Genomic DNA, 18701 nt, shown 5'->3' with positions numbered 1-18701 from the left:
TAACTTCAGGTAATTTGCGGGAGGATGGCTCGGTATCGGCTTGCTGCGCCATTCCTTACGGATCCGTGCGCTTTCCCGCATTTGTTTCCTTCAGGAAACTCTGGGTCCTCCATTGCCCCGCAGTCCGGATTAGGACGGAGTAGTCCGTAATTGTGCTCCGACAGGGGCTCTCCTTCGCCCCCTGGAGGTTGTTGTATAATGTCTCAGTATTTTTCTCCACGGTTTATTCCACTGTGTTTCCCTCAGTAACTTAACAGATAATTTATTTTACCCAGTTCCCACATGGCTTTAAAATTTCGTCATTGTGCTCCACCCCCCAACGGTTGCTTCAGATACCTGGCACCCCTGGTGGGCCCATTATCTGGCCTGCAGGGCGTTGGGAAGGTTACGTGTTGAGCTTCATTTGCCCTGACACGCTTGCCTGTCAGCATCTGTTCCTCAACTACGTAACGCGGTTCAGGATTGTGGCATTTTCCAGAGGTGACCCCAAATACGTCAGTTATGATGTAACATTAGAGTACGACTGAAGGGGAATGTTTCGGTTACATCTGTAACCCTCGTTCCTGAAGGAGGGAATGGAGACGTTATGTCCTCCTGCCACAATCCTGAACTGCGCTGAATGTCGGGATGCGTCTCGGCTCCTCAGCATAAACCTGAATGAGTGGATGCACGCCGCCATCTTATATACCCGTGTGTACGAGGGAGTGGCTTGGCATGCAAATTCCACTCACCAATGTTCATTAGCCTGTTTTCTTAAGCTCAGAGGTGATTGGGCTCCCAAGTGAGACCCCAAATATGTCAGTTTTGACGTAACGTCTCTGTTACCTCCTTCAGGGAACGAGGGTTACAGATGTAACAGAAACGCTTTCATTTCAAGGCTCAATACTGACGTCCACCAAATGACATGCAAATGTTCCATGAACATAGAGTGGTGTAGATCTACCTTTGGTTTCGGTGACTGATGATACCTCACTCTCCACTTCCTCTTCCTGTGGCAGCTCCTCGACTTTCCGGACTTTACAGGGCCGACCAACCCTGAGGGAGAACATCATCAGGTGATCATGACATCATCAGAGCGAAACACACAGGCAGATGGGATATGCGACAGTAACTGTGTTCAGAACAGCATACTACCATAGTAATCTTACTATTGCACACTACAAATTTACTACAACACCCCAGTACTGCATATGAGAACAGCAGTTTTTATTTCTGGGATGAAAGCTGGACACCACTCAACAAATGAAACACGGAAAAGTCATATGATGAGTGATAAAAGTGATAAAAGACAAAAGTGATATGTGAGATTGTGTATGCAGTATAAAGCATAGTAATGCAGTATGCTAGTATTCCATTTCGAACACAGCCTCAGTTTTTAAATTGCTTACTGTGTATCTGGCAAAACTCATACAAGGATCATCTATTCTGCGTGTGCTGATCTGTTTCGCACAAAATTCTTAACGCATATTTCTATCCAAGGTATGATTTTGCATATATTTCTTGTGCATTATAAAGCTCATTATGCAAATCATTTCTGTAAAGTAAATTGAAATTTCTCAGGTCTCTATTTGCGAACAGCAGAACAGGAGAAATGCAATCTCAGAAAGAATCAAAGTGTATCTTCAGAAATGTTCTTAAAAGCATCTCTGTCATGACACAGTGAGCGATGGCATGGACGTTCCTGCGTAAGTCATCGCAACGGTTTCCAGCAACATGTTTGGCTGAAATTGAAGCTTGTTGACTAACAGGTCATTATGTCAACAGCACAACTGAGAAGGATCATTTTACTCTGAGTAAACAATGAATCAGCCTATTAGACAGTGTCAAGGACAGCTGTTTGTGTTGATCGGCATTTGTCTGTTAGAGTACAGGAGTGTGTGAGAGATTCAATCTGTCCAGACCTGATGTTTTTTTGTTTTGTTTTGCATAGACAATTAAGTCTTTGTTAGGATGTTTTATTGCAGTTCAACACATCTTCCCCTGACATTCTCATTACTGCAAGGCAAAAAAGCCTCCGTACTGCTATTTAAAACATTGTCATTCTCATTACTAGAATACATTCCTTATTAAAAAAAAAAAAAAGTAATAGATTTAAAATGCATTAATGTTTTACTAAGCATAGTTTAAGTCTATTAACATATTTACTGACATATCGCTGATATAAAGACTTGCTGATATAAAAATTGTAATTAAACTTTATTTGGAGTACTACTTGTGCACAATGCACATTTCTTAGTATTAAGCCTAAATATATATTTTAATGTCACTACTGATGAAAATTATATGATCTTTAAATAATTTGAGTCTTTAAATGCAAAATATTTTAAATGTACCTAAAGTATACTTCCAATAGTTCCACTTTATCACAATCAAATATACTTCAGTATATCTTTAGTTGGACTTCAGCACTACTTTTACACAATTAAGTGCATTAAGGAAGTTCACTTCCAGAACAGAAATTTACAGATAATTTACTCATTTTAAATACATTTTAGCATATTTATTTTTCACTGGGATAGTTACTTCTTATATTATTTAAATTGCAAAGTCATCATGGTTTTGTTTTTTATACTTTTATTGCACTTTCCCCCGTCACTGACAGAATTTTCTGGTTCTCTGTGTTTTCACTGTTGTGAAAATGTGATCAGTGTGACCATCAAGCATTAAACAGCATGTAAATAAACACTGCCTAATGCTACCAAATGAAATGTCGATCCAGGTAGTAGTTTAGAACTGTAAAGCTTCAGATATGTTGATGGAAATAACTGACTCCATTCTATGTATGCAGATTTTGACTTTGACAAAAACACTTTTTTTTTTAATCGAAATGTTGCATCTTTATGAAACTTACCCAAATTCAAGCGTTGATTAAAAAAATGCATGAAGTTACAAACTTTCTTTTCATTTAAAATCAGAGGCTTTGTTCTTTCTTTTGACATATGGCATGTTCAGATATTCATACAACTAAATCAGGGGTGTCCAACCCTGTTCCTGGAGATCGACCTTCCTGCAGAGTTTAGTTCCAACACTAATCAAACACACCTGTCTGTAATTATCAAGTGCTCCTTCAGATCCTAATTAGCTGGTTCAGGTGTGTTTGGTCAGGGTTGGAGCTGAACTCTGCAGGAAAGTCGATCTCCAGGACCAGGGTTAAGCACCCCTGAACTAAATATTCTGAGGGCCATGAAAACTGTGTGAAAATGATAAAAGAATCTGGCAATTTTTTTTTTTTAAATGCTGGCGGGAAAAGGGTTGATCAAATTTCCTTTATTACATTAATGAGAATAGCAATATAAAAGTTACATTTTTTTTACACCAAGTGAATCATCAATCAACCTAACCTTCGCTTGGTCTCTGTGCCGACGGGCTTCTTTACCGGCGTTTCCATAGCAGCGGTTGCCGTGCTGGGTTTATCCGGGTGTGATGGGGCAGAGGTGACGGGTTTGCTAGAGCAACAGAGGTGAGACAGTGATAAATGAACATATCACTGAAGGTGTGAAAGAGGCCAGACGTGGCAAAGTCCTCAGTTTTATCTCAAACAACACAGGTGTGCTGTTCAGGTCCTGACAGGATATGATAAGCAAATCAAGTGCAAATATGCTAATTTATGCTAATTTATTTACAAGAGCAAGTGTTAGTCTTTACTAAGCTCACCTTAAAACAAATAAATTAATATACCAATTCAAATTCAAATTCCAGATTATAATTTGAGCGTCCATACTATACACTTTAATACTCAGATTTTCCATTTGATTGCACTTTTTTTTTGCTTACAAGATATGAGAAATGCAAGTGTAACAGAAATATGAATGTACAGATGCTGACATCACAGCCGGCTGATCTAGTAATGTATTAGGATCAACTGAACCACTTTTGGGCGCTAAAAAGAAAAGAGACATGCGCCAAACAGACATGTATGGAGAGAGACTGATTGCAATAGCTGTTGACAAAGTGCAGACCATTGAAATAATCAGTGCTTATTCATTTGAGAGAGATTAAACTATTTTCTTGGGGGTTTCTAATGCAGGTTGTTCTAACTTCCAGTCTGTTATTTAATAACAATTTACATGCCATTCAGACCTCTTCTCACCTTACTGGCACTTCTTGGACTAGTTCAAGCAGCTATAGAGACCAAACCATATGCTCTCAGTCAAAGATCTGGCAACACAAGACTACCTGGCTCTCATAGAGACTGTGATCTTCAGTCATTTAGTGCATGATGCCCAGTTTTTCCTCTATAACCATTTACAAAGTCAGCAAGTGTATGATGCTTAGTGTTTTAAAATCTGTTTAGATTTAAAAAAAAAAATTCAGACTCAAGTTTCTCTGTCTGACATGGTTCGCAAAATAAACGACCGTTTCGATTAGTAGGCCAGAAACATCATGAGCTGACTTTGAGGTGATAAATAAGAAATGTATTTAAACAGGCTGTCTGTCAGCTAAAGGCACAGCTCGAGAGTGTAGACAGCTTCATTAATTATAACGGGGAGTCATTTAGTTTTAATGCATCTAAAATGCCACTCACATCTACTGTAGACTAGAAACAGCCTGTTTTTGCTACTGTACCTTTAAAACTATGTAAATGAACTCTGTAATGATTAGTTAAACTCTCTGCTCTTTAGTCATGTTACTGAACACTGAACAGGTGTTAATGTGGGCGACCATATACAGTTAGGTGCATAATTTTGCATAGTATACCATAAATTTGCATAGTATTCCTGATATGAATATAAAAGATTCAAGTTTATACCCCGGGCTCTTGATGCATTGCGTTGCCTTCATTAACATCGATGAATGTTTGCAGCTTTTGTAATAATTACGTATGAGTCATTTAATTGTCTTCAGTCAGTTTGGCTTTGCTGTAGCGGGATTTGCATGACACCCAGTAGTGCAAATCAAACCATTACTTTTCCATCATTAAAGCGTTTTACATATTTCAGCAGATCCCATCAGAGAAATAAACACTCACTCATTAGCGTCAGCTGAAATCTCTGCGTTCGGTTCTGCTCTGCGTGGTCGACCCACTCCGCTTCCGGGCATCTCTCCGCTCAAGCGGTCCGGCAGAACCGAGTCCTTATTCAGGTTGATATCAGAATATGGGCAACCCACGGCACTGAAACGCCAGAAAACACAGGCCATTTTACAAACATAAAAACTATCATTGTAGTTCAGTAGCTACTTTGTATCTAGTCACAGATCTTAAATTCATACTTCCACAAATAAAGGCCAAGAAAGACTTAAATCGGAGCAGAAATTCTTAAAATGTATAAATCATGGCATTAAATTATGCATGTACTAGTTCTGTGTTTTGCTCAGGGCAGTGTTTCCTGATGAAAAGTTAATAATTCATTATGGCAAGTGTCAAATTATAATAAATAGGGCTGAGAGATAATCGCGATTATGACTCAGTGTGATTATCAAATCAAAGCCTGTGATTTAATCAAATATCTGTCTGCTGGACTGTGTCTCAGAGTGAAGAGCAGCACTGTGTGATGTTTTGACATTTTTTTTCCACTTGGTTTACAAAAAAGTAATGAACTTCATTTTTGCATGTGCTGTGGACATTTGGCATTGCAAAGGCATACTTTATTTACACATTCACATAATTTGCAACATTGCATAAACTTTGCTATTTTATTAGTATTCTGCCAAAAAAGCTTGACTGTTTGAATGTTTTGAAAGAATTTAACACAATATTAGCATTGTAACTTATGTGTGTAACTTATGTGTAACTTAATGTTAAGAAAACTATTATTATGATTATAATTATCAGAATTCATTGTTTATTTTATGGCATGCTTGTAATTTACAGTAATATGTTTTCTGTCTTTAATTTATAGAGTTAAAACAATAACAACAGTAATAATAATAATAATAATAATAATAATAATTAATATAATTTTATTAGTGTTATTATTATTATTAATGTAAACTACAATCATCATCTTTAAATTTAATAGGGTCCTAAAAACACAAGTAATGTAATGACAAAGTTAATCTACAAAGTCAAAAAAAAAAAAGGTATCTACAGTATTTACTTGCATGTCATGTGATCAATAAGTGACAATAGTGAATGTGTTGTTAAATCACTGAAATAGTAACCTAAGTAACCTAAAAATTCAGGAGGAAGTATTTTATGTCTAAGGGGTTTTGGCTGGCAAAAATGTTTGGGAATCTCTTGCTTAGAAATTATTGCAAATATGAAACATGCTTGATTCAGTAAAGTAATATTTTCCATATAAACTTTGATCAGTATGGGTTTTCTTGCCCTCTTTGAGATCTTTCTCAGACTGACTGTAAAAATAGACACATCAGAGAACAGACGTGCAGCACCTTTCCTCAGGCTGATCGCTTTGTTCTGAGAGATGATCTGAGCTTTAGTGCTGGAGCAGAAAGATCATGATCATTAGTCAGGTTAGCCTGAGCTGTGATATACTGGAAATGATATTCAGGTTAGGGCTGGGTTATCTGGCCATATTTTTTACCATATTATATTGATATTTATCAGAATATTCATACATTACCATTAAAGGAGTAGTTCATTTCCGAAAATGTACAGATAATGTACTCACCCCCTTATCATCCAAGATGTTTATGTCTTTCTTTCAGTTGTAAAGAAATTATGTTTTTTAAAGGAAAACATTTCAGGAATGATCTCCATATAATGGACTTCTACGGTGCCCGTGAGAACTTCCAAAATGCAGTTTAAATGCAGCTTCAAAGGGCTCTAAACGATCCCAGCTGAGGAAGAAGGGTCTTATCTAACGAAACAATTGGTTATTTTCTAAAAAAAAACAGAAAACAATTTTATACTTTTTTACCATCAAAAGCTCATCTTGTCTAGCTCTGCTATGCACATGTGAACTCTGTGTAATCCAGGTCAATACAGTTAGGGAATGTTGAAAAACTCCCATCTCATTTTCTCCTCCAACTTCAAAATCTTCTACATCACTGTTATTCCTCAAAAAACATAATTTCTTTACGACTGAAGAAAGAAAGACATGAACATCTTGGATGACAAGGGGGTGAGTACATTATCTGTAAATTTTTGTTCTGGAAGTGGACTTCTCCTTTAATGGGGAAGGAAATACTTTCCACATGTTTGTTAGATCTTCATTTGTGTCTTATGAGTTTGGAACAATGTAAGGGTGAGAAAATGACAGAAATTTCATTTTTGGGGGAACTATCCCTTTAAAGCATAATAACTAGGTTGTGTGAGCTGAAAGAACTTCAAATAAAGCATTCATTTCAATGTAAGTGCATTACTGTACACATGATTTTTCAGTGTGACGAGTTGAAATTATTTTCTGTTACTGAAAGCACATCACAGACTGCAGCCATAAATTTTGTATTGAAACCAAAACACTGAAAAAGTGAATTATTTCTAAGGATGCTTTTACACTTGATTTGAAGCTGAGTTCAATTGATTCTCCTCCCCTGCTGGATTGTGTTCACACTGTGTGTTTGGTTTCAAACCACTGTATATTTGTGTCATCGGATTGGCAGCTCTTTATCTCTGTTGCTAGGTACAAACAAATTATTAAATACCGCAGCTTACTTTCCTTTTTTTAAATTAGTTTTGTTTCCAAAGCACAGAATGGCACATGTACAAATTTAATGCAGTGTCAATTTCTGCCAAAGGCAATGGGAAATGAGACTGAAGTTGAAAGTGAGTCGTGAAATACACAGTTTCACTAATTTACACATCACCAATAGCGGTCCACTCTGTCATTTAGTACAACTGTGTTCACATCAGAAATTATTCATACTGAAGTTTGCATACACTGTGTACTAGGCTGATGTCCCCCTTTAAAGTCACTCTTAAACAGGATTCACATTATCGAAATGAGCTGAACTCTGATGTCAAATAAACATATGTGCGCCTGTACAGTACATGAGAGCTGTCACTTTAATGCATCAATCTATTTAATTAGTTACGGCAAAAAATGTGCAAATATTCATTGCTTATATTCATATCATATGATATAATTAAGCGATAACACATGAGCAATGAGAGCAACATCATAGGAGTGCTGTTTTTGTCCGAAATAGCATAGCTGCAAATATGACAACAGTTCAATAAATAAGAAGCAGGGGTGTAACGATACACGCATTCGTATTGAACCGTTCGATACGAGACTTTCGGTTCAGTACGCATTATGTATTCGATTCGTTGGACTAATCCTATTACATTTGGAAAATAAAAGAGCTGAAAGTATGTGAAATACAATGTTCTCAGTGCAACTGTGCTCAACAAGGCAGCCCAAACGACATAACAGGCAACATGATGTCTGCCTCTCCCACATGAAATAAAAACACACTACTCCAGTAGAACTGTGATGGTGAGTTAGTTCGTTTTTGCTTTTATTCACTTTTAAATAGCTTGTAAATATCTGTCTGCATTTCACTTTCACATTTGAATTAGCGGCAATTCAGCATCATTAGATTGAACTGACAACAACAAAACTAAATGAAACTCAACTCCTGCCGCTGATTTGAGATGTGACAGTTGTTCAGCACACTGCATTGTTCAAAGTAAAAAAAATAATACTTTATGATGTCAGTTTTAATAAATGAAAAAAAAATGAAATCAAGGAAATTTCTCTGGCATTTCATTCTTTTTGATGTATCGAAAACGCACCGAACTGTGACACCACTGTGTTGTGTCAAACCAAACTGTGAATTTTGTGAACCGTTAATAAGAAGTTAAAATATTTTAGACACAGTATTGTCTGTTTTTGCTCATTTTTACCATGCATTGTGGCAATTAGATTAAACATTTTAAGCGACTGACAAATTTATATATAAATGTATTTGAAGAGTTTGCTTCCAAAATGCGATAAACGCCACTTTTTACAAAATTGAGTTCCTGCCAAAATCAGTATTGTATCTGGCCGGTATTGAAAAGGCAGTTTTTAATTTTACGCAAAATACGATATCCGCCGTGTTATTGTGTCATGTTTTCTCCCTTTTTTCCAAACCGCGACAAACACCAGTCTCCCTTTTCTGCAAAACGCGATACATCTGCTCAGCCAATCACAGCGCACCATTTTACGCATTGTAAACAGTAAAGGCGGTGCTTTGAATACACCCCGCATCCATAGTTTTCAACGTTGAGTAATGTATCACAGACATATCTGACGAATTCTTTCATAAACAAAGTGTAGAGAGAGTGTAAATAAGAGGTTCATTGTGCAGTGTAGAGAGTTTCGTTGATTATAATGGAACTTTGTGAGATCGTGATGAAGATGAGTGACAGCTTTTAATGATTTTTAAGGGAGTTTGTAAATGAGATGTTAAATAAACAAGAAGTTAATATCAAGTGACTTACATTGTCTGACTATAACACTATTGCCTGATTTTGCTCTATTTCATCAAAACAAAGTCACAACTGAGCTACTGCACATCTCTATTTAAACACAGCGATGTTTCCTCTATGAATGAACGTGCGTTTTTAAACGGATCTAGTGAGTCAATGAATCAATTACCCATTCATAAAGACTTGCTTTATTCCTGAATGAATCAGCCGTTTGAAGGAATCAAATGAATGATATGATTCAGTAATTAAAAGCGCCACCTACTGGCAGTTTTAGTTTAATTTTTAAAGCATCTTCTTTTCAGTTATTTAAATCATTTAATATTTCTATATTCACAATTTTATACTTAAAACATTAATCTCAACATGAATTTATGAATTTGATTGCACGCATGCCACCTCTGAGCCTCAATAAACATGTGAAAATACACCTACAAGACACTTTTGTGTTCTTCTGTGCCACCTCTTAATTTTGTTAATACCGATTTCATTTGATTGGTAACTTATTCTTATTCTTATTCTGTTATTTTAATTAGAAATTTAAAAAAGCTAATAATAATAATTATATATATTTATGTATAAATATATATATATATATATATATATGTATATATATGTATATATGTGTATATATATATATATATATATATATTTTTTTTTTTTTTTTTTTAATTGACATAAAAGATGACATACTTTTAATAAAATTAAAAAATGCCATTACAAAGGTAAAAACAAAATTCCCCTCTAATTCACTTTAAGGAGGCAAATATCACCTCGTAATGGGCAAGCTAATTTTTGATCAGATTTTTTGATTATTGATTAGAAGGTGCTCCTAAAATTTTGACTGTGCTCCTAAATTTTTTAAGTTACAAGCAATAATATAACAAATCTCTTTTTAATTTTTAAATTTTTAACGTTATTATAACCTAAAGATGCTATGTGAAAGTTTGAAACAGAAAATAGTGGTTTTCATCTAGACACTTTCTGGGTAAAGAAAACACATTTTTACTCAAATTAATCAAAATGGATTTATAGCGTTTTGGAACCAAACTCTTTATATATTCATTCATTCATACACACACACATACTCCCACTGACCTGTGGTGTCCAGAGTAGCGGGCTCCTTTGATGTGCCCCACTCCTTTACAGCCTGGGGTGGGACAGCCACCCTGCTCAGATGTCTCAAACATGTCCTGAGGAGCTATGAAGAAAACACACACACAGAAGAACAGAAACACATTACACACTATCCTCACAATATCTGTTTACACATAGAGCACACACATGAGCTAAAAATAATAATAATAAAAAAATTATAAAATCAAATGTAATATGCACATATATATTGACACTTGACACTTTCATATCTTCAATGAAGACATGGAAATCCATTATAAAAACAATAACAATCCAAATATTCAATACAACTATTTGAGAATCTGAAATCTGAGGATACATAAAAATCAAAATATTGAGAAAATCACCTTTAAAGTTGTTCAGATGAAGTTCTTAGCAATGCATATTATTAATAAAAATTACGTTTTGATATATTTACAGTAGTATATTTTAACAAAATATCTTCATGGAACATGATCTTTACATAATATCCTAATGATTTTTGGCAGAAAAGAAAAATTGATCATTTTGACCCATACAGTGTATTATTGGCTACTGCTACAAATATACCCGTGATACTTAAGACTGGTTTTGTGGTCCAGTGTCACAAATATAGTGAACATACAGACTCAAGAGTATATATAGATTCTGATGGATACATTCTCTTTGCCTGTTTTCTCTCTCTTTTCTCACACTCGTTTTGTTTCTCTCTCTCTCTCTCTCAGTAAGTCGGTCACATCCTGATGCCAGTTGCTGATTTCTAAACATTGCTCCGATCCGTTTCCATGGACACAGAGGAAGGGAACGAGAACGAGAAGATTATCAGCAAGACTGACTGGAGAAAAGCTCATTGTTCAAGAGCATTTTCCCATAATCCTCTGGAGCTAATAGAAGATATTGACAAGAGAGGAAGAGAAAGGACTGTTAGGACTGTTAGATGCTCCATCCCTCTTTTATCACACATAATTCCTTTCTCTTTACCGGCTGCAATTTTCCAAGAAATGCAATGGAAATGGCTGTCATTTAGAGGGTATGAGGCACCCTGTTTACAGATGAAACAGAACGCTGTTTGACTGGCCATTAACTCATCTTTTAGGGCTGGGATTACAGTACGTTTAGTCTGAATCACTGAAACATCTTATTGGAAACAGTCAGTATCCTCTCTCTCGTTCTCTCTCAAAACAAAACAAAAAAACCTTGTGCAAAAACACATTTCCACCGCATTACACATACTACCCAAAAAATCTAACCTTAGTTTCTTGTTTTGTTTTACAGAAAAATATTACCATTACATTAAATAGGAGCATCTCCATGTGCCACACGAATAGTAAATGAGACGGAATGATGAATTTCAAAAGCGTCAAAAGCTGTCCATTATAAAGACATGCAAATATTTCATTGATATTTGCAGTACTAAATAAAATACACTTTCTTTGTGCATTGCTCATCTTATCTGTATGAATACATGTGCTGCTGCCTTAAAATCTGGCCAAAGCCAAAGCGTCATTGAAGGCCTCAAGTGTTGCTGCTTAACATCTGTAACAGCTGTTCCATAATGAGTTAACAACTGCCATGGGAAGGACACTGGTTGTGTGAAATTTGTCTGCTACTCACTGATGGGTGGCTGCAGTGGATGTCCGGTTTTGGCGCACCACCCGGCAGGATGAATATCTGGGCTGTCGGCATCGATCCAGTAATCATACTCATCTGTCCAGCCATCAAAATGGATCTAAAAGAGAGCATTGTAGATCACACTTTTACAATTCAAAAAAACATACACTATGCACTTATACATTATGTACTTACCCACTATGCAAATATGTCTTAAAATCTTTGACATTTAAAGTTCATGTTAAAGTTTATTATTTGTTTTTGTTTTAACATAAGCCTCACTGAATTTAGTGAATTTAGTAAATCTTTTACTAACAGCTTGCACCAGCTCAAACCCTGTTTTATTGTTAAAAAAAAAAAACTATACAGTAAGCATTTACTAAAGACATTAGTGATAAAAAGGCATGAACACAGTCATTTTTGCGGCTGATCTTACAGCATGTGCATTTGTAGGAGTAGGAGACACATTTATGGCAGGAGAGGATTTCTATTAGGATCGTCAAATTCATTACAGGTTGATGGACTCATTAAGTTGACCAAACAAATTACAATATAATTTACAAGAAAACTAAGATTTTTTTTTTTTTTCAAAGATGATGCTAGGTTATTTTTTAAAAAATGTAATATATTTAAAAAAAAAAAGGTAACACTTTATTTTAATACAGTGTCATAATACAGAGTAATTACCTAATTAAGCACTTAGTAGTAACCATTGTACTTACATGAAACAAAATGTACTTACCATGTAACTAAATTATGGAACAGCCTGTAGTTACAGTTTGTAATTATGTAGATGTAATAGACAGCCACTGTTACACATATGTAACAGACCGAGTCTGTTACACAGCTACATATGTAACCAAAAGACTGTTGTGTTGCACACTTTATACAACGTAATTAAAAATGTAAGTACACAGACATAAGCTACTTAAAATAAAGTGTATCAAGATTGTACTTAAGTGTACAAGCAGCTGTTTAACAAACTCGGTCTGTTACATATGCGTAACAGTAGCATCCTATTACATCTACATAATAACAAACTGTAATTACAGGCTGTTCCATGACGTAGTTACATTGTTTCATGTAAGTACAATGGTTACTACTAAGTACTTAAATAACTACTCTGTATTATTGACACCTTTGGTGTTACCAAAAAAAATCTCAATATTTTTTATAATTATATCATATTTTGCCAAGTGTGTTTTTAAAATATAGTACCTCGTTTGTTTTCAGATTGCCACTTATTAATAAATATGACACTATAATTGACAGAAGGTGTCATTCATTGAATCATGCCGCGGAACTTTCCACTCCCATCAGCACTTTTATGGGATTGTGTTCTCATGTGAATTTGCCCTGTTTAGTAAATTTGGCCCACAGTTTGTCATCTGATGGAAAATCACGGGTGGTGTGGTATAGTGGTTTAGTACTGTAACTGGAGGCTGGTGTGATCCTCACATGAACAAGTCATGAGTTGTCAATGTCGTGCCCTCATCCGAGACACCTAAGCCCAGGAGAAATTGTTCCTGTAGGGTCACGGTGTCTTTCTCTGGTGACATTGCATGAACATCACTACAAATCCCGACGGTTGTGGTTGTGTGGTGATAAATAGAGATTTTATTCTTACATAAGGTACAAAACACCCCATGGCACTTCAGATGAAAGCAGGAACAGCTTGGCTAGTAGCATTTCAAGGTCCCTTGAGAAGATTATCTTCATATTGCAATGCGCATCTCTCGAGACAGGAATCTTAAAGGAAACGTTGGCAGCGATCAGACGGCTGGCAGGGCGATTCGGTCATATTGTGTTTTAGACTCTCAGAACTCTTTGAAAAGAGCTGCTGCAATCACAACAATGAGAAGAAAAGAGCAACAGCCCTTAAATGACAGCCTGTCTCTAGGACTTTGATAAAACGGCTTCCTGGGAAATCAGCCGGACAGCAGGAACAGGGACGGACTAAAAAGGCGAGCGGTGTTTTTAGTGGTGTTCACAGCACAGCTGACAGTCATTATGTGGAGGCTGAGTGGACAGGCTTTGTGCCACCCATCCAGACCAGACTGGCTTTTGTGATTCACTGCGTGACAGTTTGAGATAAAGAAATGTTTCATTTGCATTTTTTTCATCAGTCTCGCTCTCTTTTAATCTCCTTCCAGTTTGCGTGCGTCCAATCTCTCCATCTCGTTTTCCTTTAGCTTTGTTCACAATCAGTGATATTTTAATATCATTGATATAATAACGTGCTGATCCTTCTTCCGTTCTTCACTATTTCCACAAAGGCGCTGCACAAAGGATTTTGTCATTTGACTTCAAATTTGTCTAGCACAAAACTCTTATTCTTCCTTATTCCTCTTCGGTCGCTGTGATTTTGCTAAGTAAGAGATGTTCCTGGATCGACGTCTTTTGTTGATCCTGGACCAACATTACTGTCCAAAAATATAGACTTAACCCAATTCCCTACCCCTGGGAAATGATAGCTGATTAACAAGGGCTTAGAAGGACCAAACCCTGATTGTAAGCCTAAAACCGACGTTTCCTGAAAAGTTATCCCACAATTCTGATTGGTTGATTGGAATGTTGTACTTGGAGCATGTTGTACTTAGTGAAATCACATTCACATCCTTGGTCAAGCATAGCCAGAGTCAGGTGCTACAAATCAAATCAATCAAAAACAAAATCAACCTATAAATAAAAAAAAAAAAAAAAAAAAAACATATGTGACCCTGGACCACAAAGCAGCACAGGTATATTTGTAGCAATAGCCAAAAATACATTGTATAGGTCAAAATTATTGATTTTTCTTTTATGCCAAAAATCATTAGTAAATTAAGTAAAGATCATGTTCCATGAAGATATTTCGCAAATTTTCTACCGTAAATATATCAATATTTTTTTGTGCACCCATAGATTCCAGATTTTCAAATAGTTGTATTTTGGCCAAATATTATTCCCTAAGAGCTTATTCATCTAGCTTTCAAATTATGTATAAATCTTAATTTAAAAAAAATGTACCCTTATGACTGGTTTTGTGGTCCATGGTCACATATTACAAAATTCCTACTGGCTCTAACAATTGATATACAGGTACTATTATAGTTTTTGTTATTTTAAAATATATTTTATTATCATATTTTCTTTGTTTGTTATCATATTTACATTTTCTTTTTGACTTTTAGTTAAAGTTTTAGTAATTTTGTTTTGTGTTTTTATAATTTGTTTTTTTTTTCAAAGTCTATATAGTTTCTAAGTTTTAGTTTTCTGTTGTAACTGTTTTAATACTTCAATTTAAATGAAAATGAGAAATGTTGCCTTGCCAAGTAACTGAAATTGTTTATTTATTTTTCAGTTTTAGCTGACAATAATAGCTCTGTTTTTTTTTTTTTTTTGTGATATTTTACCTTTTGTTGCTCAAGATCTACTAATTCTGTGGTGTTTGGTGCTTTTAAAATTCCAAAACAGTTGTTATTTGTCTTTGTTCTATGCAATTCAAGTTTATTGTACAAATTTCTAATTTTTATAAAAAAAAGATTAAAACTTTTCAAAATACTATCAAATATTTCACAGACACCCTGTAAACAAGTTTGATTTGAACATGCCAAAAAAAAAAAAAAACACAAATCTCTGTGAGATAGTCGAGGGCGTTGCAGAGAACCATCAAAGACCTGGATGTAAAGGTCTTTCTCCTCCAAGTCAATTACAGCTGCTTCAGGAAATATTGATGGGGGATTTTAAAACGCAGTAGGAATCCAACAAATCCATCCGGTGCATGAGCTCCGGTGAATGTCAGTGAACAGAGGTGATGAGACAGAGCAGGACTGGAGGTGGAGGTCATGCACTATACGGCTCGAACACATGAACAAGACGGACACGTGTAAACCAAGTATTGATTGGGTGTTTAAGAGAGAGACTGAAGGACCTCTGCTCGCTCTCTCTCTCTGTGCAGGATCACGAATGACGGTTGAGCAGACAGACAGCGTGAGCGGGAGAGGCGGCAGATCTGACAGCTCTCCGTGTGAGTGTGAGACAGACAGTGACATCTGTTATTTCTCTCGGTCCATGTGAATGATGTGTGCGGAATCTGCTGCCCTCTTGGATCCAACATGTGCAATTACAGCAAGATGGTTACGCTACATTCGACACCTCACACGGCATGAACACGGACCGTTAACCGCCTGTTGCACACTGAACTCAAAAATGGCGAGAGCTGACTAAAATCGCCTTTCGCTTCGCTTTGTGCAACATCTGGCAATGAGGCCTGTTGGTTGCTAGTAAATGTTTCTAATCAATTGCTGAGTAACGTCTACATACATACTGCATTTTTAAATATATAATGTAATAAGGCTTATGTAATGCATTTAATGTTAAGTATGCAAAACATGTGCTAAGTGCATACATTTAGATCTGCGCTGAATGAGGGAGGTACAGTAAAATTTATTTGTGTAGTGCATTTCTTACACGCCGGTAGTTTTAGTTTTGCTTTAAATAATTTTGTTCAGTCTTGGGGTTTATGATAAATATGACTCATACACTGATGCGACTTATCCGCACCAGTTATGCCATTTTTCAGTATTTTGAATCAAATGCAGTGCTTTCATGAATCACGATGTGTTGAACTGAAACGTTCAGCACTGGTCTCTGAAAGCAAAGAAGTGACAACTGAACACTTACAACTGCAGAAATCTGCATTAAAACGGCTCTGGTATAAACTCCACGCATCGCACGCATTCATGTGCATGAAGAGCAGCAGTTTATCAGCCGGAGGACTGACAGATCATGTTCAGAAGAAGATTTCTATATGGAGCAGAGCTTCCCTGCAGCCCACACGAAGGGAAAAGCACAGATGACTCATCCTGATCGCTTCTCAACTCCCAAACAGACGGCTGAGAGATCAGATGCTGTCATGGGTTCACCGTCAGCTGAATCAGCACCGCATCACTGGATCCTCACTGACAATTAGAGTGATTATGCTGGGAAACTGCACAACACAATGAGCAAGAAATCAGTGATGAAATGCTTTGATCCGAAGTGGATTTCATGGATACGTGAGCAAGATGCAAATCATATTCACTCCCTATGTAGGACACAGTCTGATTCAGCACTATGACGAGGTGCGGAACATGGAAGCAATGATTCATAAAATCAAAATGTCTTTTGAAATGAGCTCCATATTCTCTTCGTATCATACTATATGAGTCATAAAAGCCTGATGTACAAATGTGGAATGCTCCCGAAGTTGGGAGCATTCATAGAGAGGCTGGAAGGTGTGCATTAGATGCAGAGGTAGATCCAAGTCAGTTTAATCACTGTTCTATATTAATGCACTGCTATCACTAACAGAAACTTGTTGTAAATGCTGCCTGAGACTTTTGTTAATTAAATAGCTTTGATACTGAACTGCTATATTTCTTGGCAACAAAGAGGTAAAATCGCTGTTTTTGAAGCAACTAAACTCACAACCTTCTTGATTGTAGAGAGAGAGAGACGAACAGATGCAGGTAAATACACATACAACTCTCATCTCTCTCTCTTTCTCTCTCGATTAATAATTAATTCAAATCAATGCTATAATTCATTCATTTAAATAAACAAGCTCTTACCATATTACTTCATCTCTGCTGGTCAAATATTGCGCAGTAAACATCATTAACAGCTTTAACTTGTCAATGCTGGCAAATGACCAGGGTATACACAGGATAATGCATGGCTAGTTGTGCATTAAATAATTTTAATGCACTCTGCTTTGCTTCAGTAGGTTCTTTGCCTCCACATCATGTGTTTAAATTATTTAATGCACAGCTAGCCATGCACTATCCCTCAGTTACTTTTATAGTCTAACTTTATCTCTCTCACGCATGCTCTGCATTGTCCTACAAAGTCACATTATTCTACATATACCCTACATATACCAACGCACAGCACATTTTTTTTCTTGATGTTTTGGCTACAGGTTCAATAAACTGCTCTATTTAAGGCCCAGAAAAAAAATCCAAAACATTTTTGAAAAGTGATACTTCATTCATATGTTACGCTATGTCTTCGGTAGAGGACACCAGGACTCAATTTAAATAAATTAACAAACACGAATGAACATGCATAGGCAAAAACAATAGATTTGTTTTTAATCACCAATACATTTTTAGGTTATAATTTTTTTTATACCAAACTTTGTGTAAAAATGATTTATAACAGAATGATTTGAAATACCATTTTTCTTTATGCAAAGTGTGTGTAAAATGGCCATAAACAAGTTTTCATTATATACTATGTATCTATAAACTTCATCTAATTTGCATATTAATGTGAATTTGGGACAACATGTCCTGAAAAAAGGTGTGTAATAATTCGAGCAATAATTGACAAGATTGTCATAATAATATATATAATTTTTCATAGAAATACTGTAATATATTTTCTTCCCCTATTCATATCAGTTGTCTCCCAAAACACGTAATAATCATGCTTTTAGTCCCGGTATCCTCAACGGAGGACATGTATGAAATCAACGTCCAGTTTTGTAACAGAAAGTCATATATTAATTTAAAACCCCATAACATTTTCCTGAGATGTTAAGTTATAACAAACCGTTTAAAAATTAGTCAGATTTAAATAATTACAAAATTTTATCATATTTCCATAAGACTGTTACATTTGCTCACTAAAT

General features: G+C 35.9%; 1 protein-coding gene across 4 annotated transcripts in view; it reads right to left on the bottom strand.

The window, feature by feature from the left end:
* The window catches only part of l3mbtl3 (L3MBTL histone methyl-lysine binding protein 3), a 69677-nt gene that overhangs the window by 13355 nt on the left and 37621 nt on the right, over positions 1-18701 (bottom strand). For all 4 annotated transcript variants that reach the window (XR_007829969.1, XM_051138601.1, XM_051138599.1 and 1 more), the window contains exons 15-19: positions 12047-12161; positions 10415-10517; positions 4970-5113; positions 3342-3446; positions 944-1035 (exon numbers count right to left, since the gene is read on the bottom strand). Coding sequence is in view for 3 of the 4 variants with exons in the window: in XM_051138601.1 (XP_050994558.1) it covers positions 944-1035; positions 3342-3446; positions 4970-5113; positions 10415-10517; positions 12047-12161 (559 nt within the window). In the remaining variant the exon portion in view is untranslated. The remainder of the gene's footprint in view (positions 1-943; positions 1036-3341; positions 3447-4969; positions 5114-10414; positions 10518-12046; positions 12162-18701) is intronic.

The sequence above is a fragment of the Labeo rohita genome, chromosome 20 (genome assembly GCF_022985175.1).
Source record: "Labeo rohita strain BAU-BD-2019 chromosome 20, IGBB_LRoh.1.0, whole genome shotgun sequence".
Lineage (NCBI taxonomy): Eukaryota > Metazoa > Chordata > Actinopteri > Cypriniformes > Cyprinidae > Labeo > Labeo rohita.
The sequence above is the reverse complement of the archived record's forward strand: the minus strand, read 5'-3'. Positions and strand labels throughout refer to the sequence as shown.